This window comes from Aedes aegypti, chromosome 1 (assembly GCF_002204515.2).
Source record: "Aedes aegypti strain LVP_AGWG chromosome 1, AaegL5.0 Primary Assembly, whole genome shotgun sequence".
In the NCBI taxonomy this organism is placed as follows: domain Eukaryota; kingdom Metazoa; phylum Arthropoda; class Insecta; order Diptera; family Culicidae; genus Aedes; species Aedes aegypti.
In genome coordinates this window covers 197,808,491-197,821,341 of record NC_035107.1, presented here as the reverse complement: position 1 = coordinate 197,821,341, position 12,851 = coordinate 197,808,491, and the positions used below count along the sequence as shown (strand labels likewise).

The following is a 12,851-nucleotide window of genomic DNA, read 5'->3' as shown; positions in this document are numbered from 1 at the left end:
CCAACGACGTATTGGCTTGTTGATACACGGAATAGTTGAAAAGAGCGTCCAAATTGCTTGAAAACTGATGAAAAATCACTAAATTTGCTAAACCTGTTCTTGCTTGTACCAATAGTTGCGCTAAAGTGGAGGATCCCATAATAAAACAACGGATACCGCAACTATAGGAACACAATTAAAAAATATACCGCAACTAAAGGAACAGTGTATCAATGGACCAATGCACGAGTTCACTAATTTGACGTTTGAGCGGTGCCGAATTCACTCGTTGCCATGGTCACGTATATAACACGGCACCGCTAAAACGTCAAATAGTGAACTCATGCATCGCTCCATGGACCGATGCACCAGTTCACTAATTTGACGTTTGAGCGGTGCTGAATTCACTCGTTGCCATGATCACGTAAATAACTCGTGCACTGATCCATAGTAGAGGTATTATTTTTCACTGACATGCCGTGGATTACTACGATGAAATCACTTTTCTCATTAAGTCAATGGTCGTTACTTCCCGTTAGAACATCAACATGTGCATTAATTGCGCTTCTTGAATTAAAGCGGTTAAATGAAGTTAATTCGCGCTTAGTACCTCCACTATTGGTACATCTACCCTATCATATATCATATATCATATATATATAATCATGCGTTACAGCATACTGAGACACTTTTCATAACTATCTGACTTTCCACTTGTTATCCAGGATTTCTCCAAAAGTGAGGTGCACTACGATCACACCTTGCTGGAGCGAGGAATCTGCATTCAGGATTGCGAAGCGTCGCTTCGATCATCCGGTGAGCTTCCAAACGTGGATGATCTGACAGCGCTAGATCTTTACGCCAAACTTGCCAGATCCTGTATCAACACGAGATTGAAGCAGCAATATAATTTGGAGATAGGCAACTTCGTCAAAATCTACCATTGCTACACGCCAGAGCAAGAGGACCGGCCAGTGGGTGAGTATTGAGCGGATGACGATCTTAGTCCTAGAGACTCTAATAAGCTCCCCTAATCCAACAGATTTCGCCGAAGGTTTATTCTACGCCGTTGTGATAGCACTGTCCGTCTTTTTCATCGCTTCCACAACGTACGATGTACGCCAAAGGAGCCTCCAGGGTTGTCCCGACACCTACTACGATCGGGACCCCAAGTCTCGACGAGAGCGGCTTCTTGTATCGTTTTCCTTTCCACGAAATTTCTGCCGACTGAAAAATCATGGTTACAGTAAGATCCGAACGGATCTTCAGTTTTTGGAGGCGTTCAGATTCATTCAAATGTGTCGGGTAATATTCCTTCACGCGACCATGGCTCACAACAAAGTTCCGCAGTCCAACACGGACTATATGGAAATGCTACAGGAGGACCCGACGCTCATGTTCTTCGTAGCGGAGTTTCAAAACTACATACAGACGTTCCTCTCAATCTCCGGAATGTTGCTGACAATCAACTTCCTGGAGCACATTCGCAAGAATCCGGACTTCAGCTACTCTATCTTCTGGGATAAGCTGAAAAACAGACTGTGCCGAATTTTGCCAGCGTATGCCTTCGTGATTCTTGTAGAGTGTGCGATTATTCATCGCTATCTGGACGGACCGATTGGGCAGCAGTTCATCGGTGAAGCCGAACAGAACTGCCGACGGTGGTGGTGGGCCAATTTGCTGTTCTTCAACAACTATATTCGAACGGATCAACCGGTGAGCTAGATAAATTGTTGTAGAAATTCTTGTTTGAATCTTAAATGCTATACTTTATCTTTGCAGTGTCTGATCCAATCGTGGTACTTGGCAGTTGACATGCAGTTGTTCATCTACGGAATGGTGGTAATGATGATGATCTGGCGATGGCCTTGGACGAGGAAGTATATTTTCACGGTAGCGTTTGTCTGTGCTGCCCTGATTCCGACCTTGACCACGTATGTCAAGGATATAGAACCTGCGATGACCAACCGGATGAAGAATGCCGATCGGTACAACCGAGAGCACAACTATCAGTACGACATCTACTTCCCCTTCCATCAGAACATCGGAGCGTATTCGCTGGGAATGCTGGCCGGGTTTATCTACCACCGATATCGTGACTCACCGAAGGCAGTTTTGAGTTCTAAGTGGTTCCGATTTGCTTTCTGGATATCGGTAGTGTACTACTTTTCCTGCATGGCATCCGTTTACTGGGTCCTTGAATATCGCGACATCATTCAACCCGTGCTGAAGGCCGTCTACTCGACATTGTTCAAGCAGTCCTGGGCAGTAATGTCAACCGTACTGCAGCTGGGCCTTGCTTTGGCTTCCAGTAGCTACATCTGGAAGAAGCTCTTCAGCCATTCGTTTTTCGGCGTAGCTGGAAAGCTGTGCTTTGGATTCTATCTCATCCACTTCACTACCATTGAAGTCGTATACTCAGGCGTAAAGGGACCGCTGTACACCAATGAGCGAGGAGTGGTAAGTTGGGATCGAACATTTTATGAGTTCATTAGTTTTGTGACATATTTCTACGTTTACAGTCGATATGGGCTTCGCAAATCTTTTGGTGGACCTTGTTCTTTGGTACGCTACTCACGTTACTGGTGGAGCTACCGAGTAATGCGGCCCTTAAAGAGCTTCTGGATAGGCGGAAAGTGAACAACAAAGTACGTGACATTCAGCAGACACAAGGTCCAGCTGAGCAAAGAGTGGAACAAGGTGGCTGCACCTAGCGCTAAGTTTTCGATGCAGAAGACAATCACATCATACGGGTCCATCGCATTTTCATTTGTAAATATAGAAGTAATATTTTTAATCATCGGAATGCTTGAGAGCGGTGGTTCTATCACGTCCCTTTAGGTAGCTCATTAATATGTTAATCAAGTCTCGAATAAACAAAATCGTAATTAAAAAGATCAAAGGCAAGATTATTTTAATGAGCTCAATGTTTGTAATCATTTATGTGTAGCGCTCATATGTTCATTTGATTGATTGACACGGTAGCTAAATTATCACAACAAAAATCTCCATCTTACACTAATCAATCGTCACTTGTGAATCGCTGTCTGGTATGCTGTAAAAAAAGGTGGATCTGACACGCGTCTACTCAAACATAATCAAAACATCCGAAAAGCCGACTTCCAACCAGCCGTTCAGCTCAAACCGGTTACCGGCAGTCGCAGAAGAGATTGGTGAATCAGTCCGTTGAAACGAATTTACAGGGAAAAAAACACATACAGCATACTTTAGAAGCAATAATAACCCGTGAAAATTTTACGAGCGCTTTTTTATGACCAATCGTAAGGTAATTTACCTTTGTCACTATGAGTCGTAAAACATGATTCATGGGTGGCCGTGGGGATTTACATTTGCTACCGGTAAAGGCCTAGTTTTGAGTTTTTTTTTTTGTGGTGCATTCAATGAGCGACATAAATAATCAATTTTTAAGACTAGAAATGTGTGTTGAAAACCTCAATTTACTCGGAATCTTGTTAGTTCTCGTAAGTGATTTCTAGAACTTGAAGATTGAAGCAAGGCTGTTTCCGAAAGTCTCAGCACCAGGTTCGCCATTATGCGTCAACTTTTTATCTGAAGTACGAGAACCTGAAGGATATGCCCGAACACGTAGTCTTCATCAGCCCTTGATTCTATGAGGTTCTTCTTCTTGGCATTAACGTCCTCACTGGGACAGAGCCTGCTTCTCAGATTAGTGTTCTTATGAGCACTTCCACAGTTATTAACTGAGAGCTTTCTATGCCAAAGTTGCCATTTTCGCATTCGTATATCGCGTGGCAGGTACGATTATACTCTATGCCCAGGGTAGTCAAGGAAATTTCCATTACGAAAAGATCCTGGACCAACCGGGAATCGAACCCACACACCTTCAGCATGGCTTTGCTTTGAAGCCGCGAACTCTAACCACTCGGCTAAGGATGGCCTCAGATTCTATGAGGTATGCAGGAAATGAAGCGTGATCGTTGAGAATGTAATGTAAGAAACGGAGTACACTAACGGTTGCAAAGTTGTTTTTTTTTTTTTTTTTTGAGTAGAACACGACGAAACACTAGTATTGCCTGGTTCTAACTGGAATCACCTCGAACGATCAGATACCCGATATCTCGATCAGTTCGTGAAGGGGATTGAGGAATCGATTTTATGAGACTTCGCCAAGAAACTATTCGTCTGAGTAGGTTAGGTCTATCGCCGAGTACTTGTCGGATAGTTTAAATATTTGTAGATTGTAGTTTTAGTATTGACTTACATCGGAACCCAAACAGTTGAAAGATGGTACCGTAATCCGGGGTAACATTGATCATTTTTTTTTAGTTTTTCTTAAATTTTTCATTTCACAATACAAATGTTACAAGTTTTATATTTTTAAAATAAGTACTGGCACCCACCGCTCCTAACTATGAATTTTATTTTGTTTTTCGAAAGATTTAAACATGTTTAAATAAATGTTTTAAGTGATTTTTTGATTCAGCTGATATGGGGTAACATTGATCACCCAAGTAAACAACGTTCGCTAATATTGGAAATGTCGTTACTTACTAAAATCAGGGCCCCTGAAGCCGAATATGAAGACCAAACTCTTACAAGTCATTTACTTTTTGAGTTATTTCAAAATTAAAAACACCGTGAACCGCGGAATACGCCTAAAAGTAGGCAATTTCCTCAGGAAGTTCTACATTCGTAATAGTAATTAGTTAATGTTGCCTAATTGAATAAACTTATGAAAGATTTGACAACGGAATCGTTTTCGGCGATGCCATTTTTAGTAAAACCCGCATTTTCCTTGATCACATCGTCTGCAGAACTCATGTGAGACATGAATTTTCGGTAGTGTCAGTGAAAATGATAGAAATCATTGTTTCAAAAAGTTGACAAATTTGCGCATGAACTAAAAGCAATTTTGGCAAAAACCTTAATTATCATTAGCTTATAAATATACGAAAGAGAGGCACCATTCATGGTTCGAAAATGTTTCATCAATAAATCTTTATTTGAACGTTTAACAAGATGAGTCATCCCGATCAATGTTACCCCGCTGATCAATGTTACCCCGGATTACGGTACCGTAAATTCGGGTGAAATTGATCAGTAGGGTGAAATTGATCACTGTGTCACTCGATTTTATTTTTTTCCTAATGGAGCACAAATATCAATGTAACCTGCAGTGAATGAACGTTGTTTGTCGTAAGTATGTCCAAATTGTGTGTTGTGAAGTTTTTTGCGTTCAAAAATGTTTATTTATATGAAAATAATGTAAAATTTCAAAATCTTGTACGGTGCAGTGTTGACAAACATCAATAAACTTCTAGTTCTAGACAAGGATTTGGACATGGTATAATCCTGAAAGTTTATGAGGATACTAAAGATATATCCCCAAACTAGATTTCATAACCAAAACTCGTACCAATTCGTTGATTTGGTTGAAATAATTGAATTTCTGTAATATATCAAGAAATTCCTTTGGAAATTGCATACATTTAGGCGTTTTCTGCGTTATTCTTGAAATTTAAACATTCATTATTTCTATAAATATTGTATTGTTAAAAGTTTGACAAGCATATTCGGATTCAGGGAGCTCAAATTTATTATGTAAAGTTGTTCTGAAAACTAACAATAATGGCATTGATAAGTGGTCAATTTCACCCCGAAATGAGATCTCCCGATTTTTTATTTTAGACATATTTTTTAGCACTAAAATTACATTTGTTAAAAAATGTCGGTACTTGAGTCAATGAGGCTCACCTTCATACTTGTTTTCCTGCATTCAGTTGTTTGGCATTGTCAACATTATAGAAACCAGACAAGAAAAACCTTGAAAAATGATCAATTTCACCCGAAATTACGGTAGTGATAAACATAACGCAGCTCTCAAACCCAAAAAAATAATGTTCTCTTCTGAATTAAAATCATATAGAAAAAAAATCAAAGTTTGAGCAAAAAATATTACGATTTAGAGGGGGCGCAAGTGATTTGAAGGCTAATTTTTCAGCTTTAAAATATGATAATCATATCTGTGTTATTTTCTAAATAAGTTTAACCTTTAAGCATCATTCTCCTTTGAATTAAATTTATGGAAAGTTTGCAGAGCATCTAATTTGTCTACAATCAAAACTAGTCTTAGTTAAAAACAGTTTTCTCCTTTTTTTTCCACACTTTCCAAAAAAAAAACATCTCTTGATGACCATGACTTTATGAATAGTCAGTTGATTACAAACCTGTTGTCACGCTTTATGTAAAGGAGCAATAGTAAAGAGTATGGAGCAATTTAAGTTGTTTCGAAAGAGTGTATACATTTAATTAACAAATGTTTTGACTTAGGTATTCACCAACATCTAGCCAAAACATGGCATTCTAGTGAAAAAACAATTTTATATGAATTGTTCAAGTTTTTAAGCCGTAAATTGAATATCTACTAATATATTGAAGTTTATGAAGCATTTGTTATTATTGCGAGTTAATAAGTTTTTGTGTATTTTTAATAAATGTAGATATATGTTTTTACAAGTTTAACGAATAAAAAAAAGCGGGTTTAAGGTATAATATCAACGTTTAAACCGTATAGGCTTGAGTGGAAGAAAAACTACAAAAACTCTCACCACTGAGCGAATACTTAACGGATTTCTATTAATTTTTGTCAATATACTCGCACACATATCTAGTTTCTTAAAGTGGCCGAAGGATTTCGGGAATGCTTCTGTGGCCGGAGATATTCCGGTGGATCACTGGGTCAAGTCGGGTAAAGAATGTGTTGTGCTTTTGTGCTCCTGGAGGTAGGCAAATTTCAAGTCACAGAATTTTTCCGGAATCGGCTGTACTGTGTTCACTATATCGAAAAATTTTAAGAAAAAAAATATCGATGTGAACCTTTTGAGGAATGATTGAATTGGATAACCATGTTTCCTGCATTGATTGGTCCTACAAATTAACATTTTTGGGTCCCCGAAATGCCTCAAATTTACAATAAAGTGTCCAATTCGTATTTAAACATCTGTGACAAGCTTATGGGAACGCATTTTAGTGAACTATTATGTTTGATCTCTAGTTTCGGAGAATTGAAACGGTTAAGAATCCACCAAAACGATAGCCGGTTCCTCAAGGAATTAGGTTCAAGTCGCCACATCCGGTACATTATAAATAGTGCAAACCTCTTCATTTATACTGTTGATAATCAGATCTTAACGATTTATGCAAATTAAAATTAGTTTTTTCTTAGAATGTTTCCTGATATTTTTTTTTTTTTTTTGAAAATTAGGAACCTCTTTCGGAAAAATAATTCTAGAATTAAAGCAAAAGTACCTCAAGTGATGAAACTAGATTTTATACAGAAGTTACATCTTAAATGTATAGTAATGATTTAATAAGCTATAAATCCTGTGATATCCTAGGGAAAAATCCAAAGATTTTTTTCAAAATTTCTTCAAATGTTCAAACATATATTCAGTAGGAATTATTCCATAGATGTTTTACAGACTTCATCTAATGGTTACTTTAGGTTTAACTATAATTTTTCTATAAATATTTCTAAAAACACAAAAAATCATCTGCTTTCAAAGGAAGTCTCTCAACATCGTTCCTTAGATCCCACAAGTTTCAACAAGGGATATAAAAAAATCCTTGGAGTGTTTTTAGAAAAAAAAAAGCTCAATAGACACATTGACGAATTTTCATAGCATTCTTAGTAAAAAGAATGAGGAAATAAAATTCAGTAAAAATGAAATATCTAAAGAAAAAACTATACTATGAGGAATCGCTGTAAAAGCTCTTGTTGAATTTAGTTTCTTGAAAGCTTGTGAAAGAACACTTTAGATAAAATCCTTGTATTAATCCCATTTGGAATCTCCTGAAAAACTTATCTAAGAAGAGATGGATTGACTTTATGGTTGAGTCCCAAAACATAATCAAGAGTAATATCTAAAGAAATATCTTAACGACACAACAAGTCTTGGAAAATTTCTACAGGACTTCCTAGACATTTTTATGTAGGATTTTCTGTAGGATTCCTTGGTGAAATACATTTTTTAAACGACACCGACACGTTATTGCTTCCAGTGGACTATTATGTCCTTTGAAGGAAGCACCATACTAGACTAGCATGCAACACCCAGTGGCACCACTGTTGTGAAAAATTCAATTTCTCATCACTCACGCTAGAGATTTTTCATGCGTGAGTTGTCAATCATGCAACTCAGCAGTCAAAAAATCATAGATATGTCTTACCTTTTCGACTCATTGTCGTATTTCCACAGGTTACTCACACACGGCAATCATTTTTCATTAGTCTGGTTAAATTAAAGTAATCCTTTATTATGGTTGATTGAGTTGATTGAGTTGAGTGAGTGAGATTTGCGAAGCAGATCTCTAATGAGTTTGCTCTCACGGGAGAGCGTATTGGTTGAGATTTGAGTGTTAATCTATCAACACTGAGTGGCACAGTGGAAATACATTACTCACGTAAAGTTTTCCGAACTGAAGCGGGAATCGAACCCACACTCCTTGACTCGATGCGGCTAAATGCTTGGTAACACCAACCGCACGGCCACGAAGCCCACAATACTTACAAGATATCTGGAAAAAATCGGGAGTTATTCCTGGAAGAAATCGTGCGCAACGTTTCAAAATGACCTATCTAACATTGAAAGGCACTCTTTGTTTACTTTCTCTTTAATCCATAACTGAGTCACATTAACCTATTAGCATTTAATGCTGGAATAATTTGTCTTAAGGAATTCTAATAGGACTAAAAATAAAATGAAACCCTATATATAATCCTTTTATCCTTTTTCAATAACTGGTCAGACTGAAATTGCCTGTCAAATTTTCAGAGTTTTTTTTTTTCAATCAGGATTTTTTCAAGGCGTTCAATGAGACTGTTACTCAGTAAATAAATTGAATCAAGACGCGTTTCGCATTACACTTTGCTCACTGTGGAAGAAAGTGCCGAGTGGATGTCCTTCATAGTTAAACATTTCATGTAAAAAGCAGAGTATGTGTGATGATCGTTTTGCGTGCAATTCGTGAATAAACTTTTTAGAACCTGAAAGAAAAAAGCCACTACCGGAAGTTCGATACAACGTCTTCATACTCAGTGAGAGAATGTCAATATCTTGGTCTTCGGTGACTCTACCCCATTTGGCATAAAGCCATTTGGCATAATGCCATTTGACATAATGTCATTTGGCATAATGTCCAATTGGCATAACAGTCATTTGGCATAATGGCTATTTGGCATAATTGAGCGGAATAATTTTTTTCTCTCACATTTCAAAACGTTAATTTTGGTGCTTGAAATATTTGTCTAAGATAAGTAAAGTTTACTGGAAGAAGGGGAAAATATTGATCATGATTTTTAGTTTGAAGAAGTAATATGAAGTTCAAGGAAACACATTAAGAAATACTCGTTGTCTCAAAGTGTGCATTTGAGGCTTATGACCAGTGCTGTTAAATGTCAAAATTTTGAAAAAAAAAATGAAATGCTTTTAGCACCCTTCCATTGGGGCCCAGATAGCCGTAACGGTAAACGTGCAGCTATTCAACAAGACCAAGCTGAGGGTCGGGGGTTTGAATCCCACCGGATCTTTTCGGGTTGGACATTTTCTCGACTTCCCAGGGCATAGAGTATCTTCGTACCTGCCACGCGATATACACATGCAAAAATGGTCATTGGCACAGTAAGCTCTTAGTTAATAACTGTGGAAGTGCTCATAAGAACACTAAGCTGAGAAGCAGGCTCTGTCCCAGTGGGGACCTAATGCCAGAAAGAAGAAGAAGACCCTTCCATGCGAAATATCGAATCAGCGAATATAGCCAACCGATAGTCATTTTCCGATGACGTTTTCCACAGGGAACGATGATATTGGCAATATTCAAATGTCTAAGTCACGTGATATTCATGACATTTAACAGCACTACTTATGACAAAAACATCAGCAATGTAAAGTTCCATCTGCAATTGAGCATATCGTGTAGATGGAGATCCAAGCATATGGGATAATTAATTTCAAAACAGCATCAGCACTTGAAACCTTTAAGTTTGAGTGTGTTGAAACACAAACACCGAACCGAATCGTTGTGTATAGTTTGACCAAATAAAAGAATTGACTTGACTCTCATAAGTTATGAAATTCCATGTGCGGCTGAGTACTCACTTGAACTTTTTGAATTCCATGTACACTCCCGTGCAAAAGTTTGGGTTCACCCCCTCAAAAACATACAAAAGTGTTCTGTCCATATCTCTGTGATTACACGTCCAATTGAAACTCTCTAAGCCGCATTCGAAAGGCAAAGAGTTATTCTTACTTCGTATGTATTTTTTCAAAAACATTTTTACAATTTTGTATACTAAATTTTTACTTAAAATTGTTACTTTTTTCAAAAAATACACTGAAAAATCATATCTAATTTCCTCAGCATTGGGTCGACGAAAATTTTAAATCAAAGTGTCATTAGAATCGTAATCTTATATTCTTTTAAGAGACCCTACCAAATTTTGGCGGAAAAATCTGGAAAGTATTCAAAATCAATGAAACAGTCAGTGAAGTCATCGTGCAAAAGTTTGGGTTCACCCCTCAGTATGATGCAAATCGTGCAAAAGTTTGGGTTCACCTTAGCTGCACGCACATCATTTTTGTCAATATCTCTGCCATTTTTCAACCGATTTTAATAATTTTAAGCTTTTTCGAGCGCAAATAATGGCGCGTGCATTGTTTGGGACATCACAGATTTAAGTAAGTTCAGGTGAACCCAAACTTTTGCACGATACACCATACTGAGGGGTGAACCCAATCTTTTGCACGATGACTTGACTGACTGTTTCATTGATTTTGAATAGTTTTCATATTTTACCGCAAAAATTTCGTGAGCACCCCTCAAGGAATATAAGATTACGATTCTAATGACACTTTGATTTAAAATTTTCGTCGATCGAACGCTGAGGAAATTAGACATGATTTTTCAGTGTGATTTTTGAAAAATGTCACAACTTTAAGTACAAATTTAGTATAAAAGTTCAAAGAATGGTTTTGAAAAAAATACATACGAAGTAAGAATAACTCTTTGCCTTTCGAATGCGGCTTAGAGAGCTTCAACTTGACGTGTAATCACAGAGATATGGACTGAACACTTTTGCATGTTTTTTAGGGGGTGTACCCAAACTTATGCACGGGAGTGTATACGTTATATGTCTAGAGGAGAAGTTGAAGTGGCAAAACCTGCAAAATATTGCAGCCAATTGTTTCTATTGTTCAGAAATGAAAATTACGCGGTGGTGCAGAGAAATTAATAAAGATAAGTAAATTTCACCTTCCTCCAAACATGAGCTGTTCTTTTGAGTTTGCATTTGAGCTAATCTTAACTTTTATACCGTGCTGCTTCGAATTGATAGACGCTTTAAAAGCCAGGCAGTAGCCTGTTTCTAGGTGTTTTTGGACCTAATTCCGACTTTCTCGTAGCGGTGTCGATAGTGTAGTGGTAAGCGTGATTGCTTCTCACCCCAGTCGGTCGGGTATCAATTATCATCGACGCCGTTGGGATTTTTTGAGACATTAACTCCCTGATCGCGTCTTCTTTTGGAAGGGAAAAAAATCCTTGGTCCCAGCCTGTTTGCTGTTGAGCTTGATATGTAGGGTTTCAAGTGTGTGTGGCTGTTTCTCTGGACGTCGGAATTTTAAGGCCTCGGTTCTAGATCCAGCCGACATTAAACAATTGTTTTTTGCATAAACTCCATAACTGCAGCTTCTTCTACATTATTCATGCATAGAAGTAGCCAAAAAAAAAATATTTGTGTGAATTAAGGCCGGTGTCCTAGATTGGAAGCGTCCGGGCAATTCCAAACAACACGATATCAAGGCAATCCAATGTAATAAACTTCGATCTTTTCGTGCGTATGATTCGTTACGCTACAAACTAAAAAGAACCGTTTATGTTTGTAAGAAGGTATAATTTCTAATAGAGTAATTCGCAAATTGTTGAATACCTAAAGGCTCGCTAATTGTAGAACACGTCATTACGAATACATGTACTGTTAAAAAATAGGCGAGATTCTCAGCCGTTCAACGATAGTTTAACTACCCTTCTGAATTTTGTAGCATTTAAGGCAAACCATCTCTCTTGAGATTGTCCTTCTTTAGAACATTGGCAGTTCTTTATATTTGGTTTCTACGCCCTCAGAAATAAAAAAAAAACATTTTTAGAGACTAAGCTAAACAGTTTCATATAACTGCGTTTCCAGCTGCGATAAAATTGTGACATCCAAGCCACGGTCAAAAACCGAACTACAGCATTATCACAAATAAAAAAAGACATACGCTCAGAGAGCATAATACGATTGATTAAAGCGAGATCACTCTATGGTGGCAAATTTTATACTCCTCATATTACTCCTTCATGAAGCGATACGAATAAGTTCTCACATCTACAAGTGTGACTTGGAAGGCGCTGGTCGGCTCTCGGAAGTAATTCAATTCTATTGTCTAGAGTCGAAGATGACACATTGGATTTATCGAGTCTAAATTTGAGATTTTTTTTTGAGGAAATGTATGTAGGAAATACTAGTTAATAGCCACACTTTTCCCACATAAGATGGAAAGATACGCGTTTCGGAGGACAACTTCGGATATCGAAACCTTCTAAGCACGGCGATAATGTTTGAAACTTATATTCAACAGAAAACGTGACTGAACGATAGCTCTCACTTGTTAATACTCCATACTTCGTAAACGTTCCCCTGCTTGATCGATTGATCATCGGAAGCCAATACGTAACAGGGCGAACACGTAGGGATGCTTATGGTGTTATTCCCACATGTATTTTTCAAATTATGCCAAATGGCCGTTATGCCAAATGGGGTAGAGCCGTCTTCGGTATCAGTGAGCAGTTATGAA

General features: G+C 37.8%; 2 protein-coding genes across 11 annotated transcripts in view; one reads left to right on the top strand and one right to left on the bottom strand.

Annotated features, from left to right (window-relative positions):
• Window positions 1–2,776, top strand: part of LOC5569272 (nose resistant to fluoxetine protein 6) — a 29,833-nt gene extending 27,057 nt beyond the window's left edge. Inside the window, exons 4-7 of one of the 2 annotated variants that reach the window (XM_021856745.1) lie at window positions 705–957; window positions 1,034–1,695; window positions 1,762–2,439; window positions 2,502–2,776. In XM_021856745.1, the coding sequence (XP_021712437.1) occupies window positions 705–957; window positions 1,034–1,695; window positions 1,762–2,439; window positions 2,502–2,693 (1,785 nt within the window). In that variant the 3' untranslated portion in view covers window positions 2,694–2,776. Of the gene's footprint in view, window positions 1–704; window positions 958–1,021; window positions 1,696–1,761; window positions 2,440–2,501 lie in introns of both variants that reach the window. The other variant, XM_001658368.2, reaches the window with a different exon arrangement.
• Window positions 1–12,851, bottom strand: part of LOC5569269 (complexin) — an 865,751-nt gene that overhangs the window by 788,035 nt on the left and 64,865 nt on the right. The gene's annotated exons all lie outside the window — the stretch shown is intronic.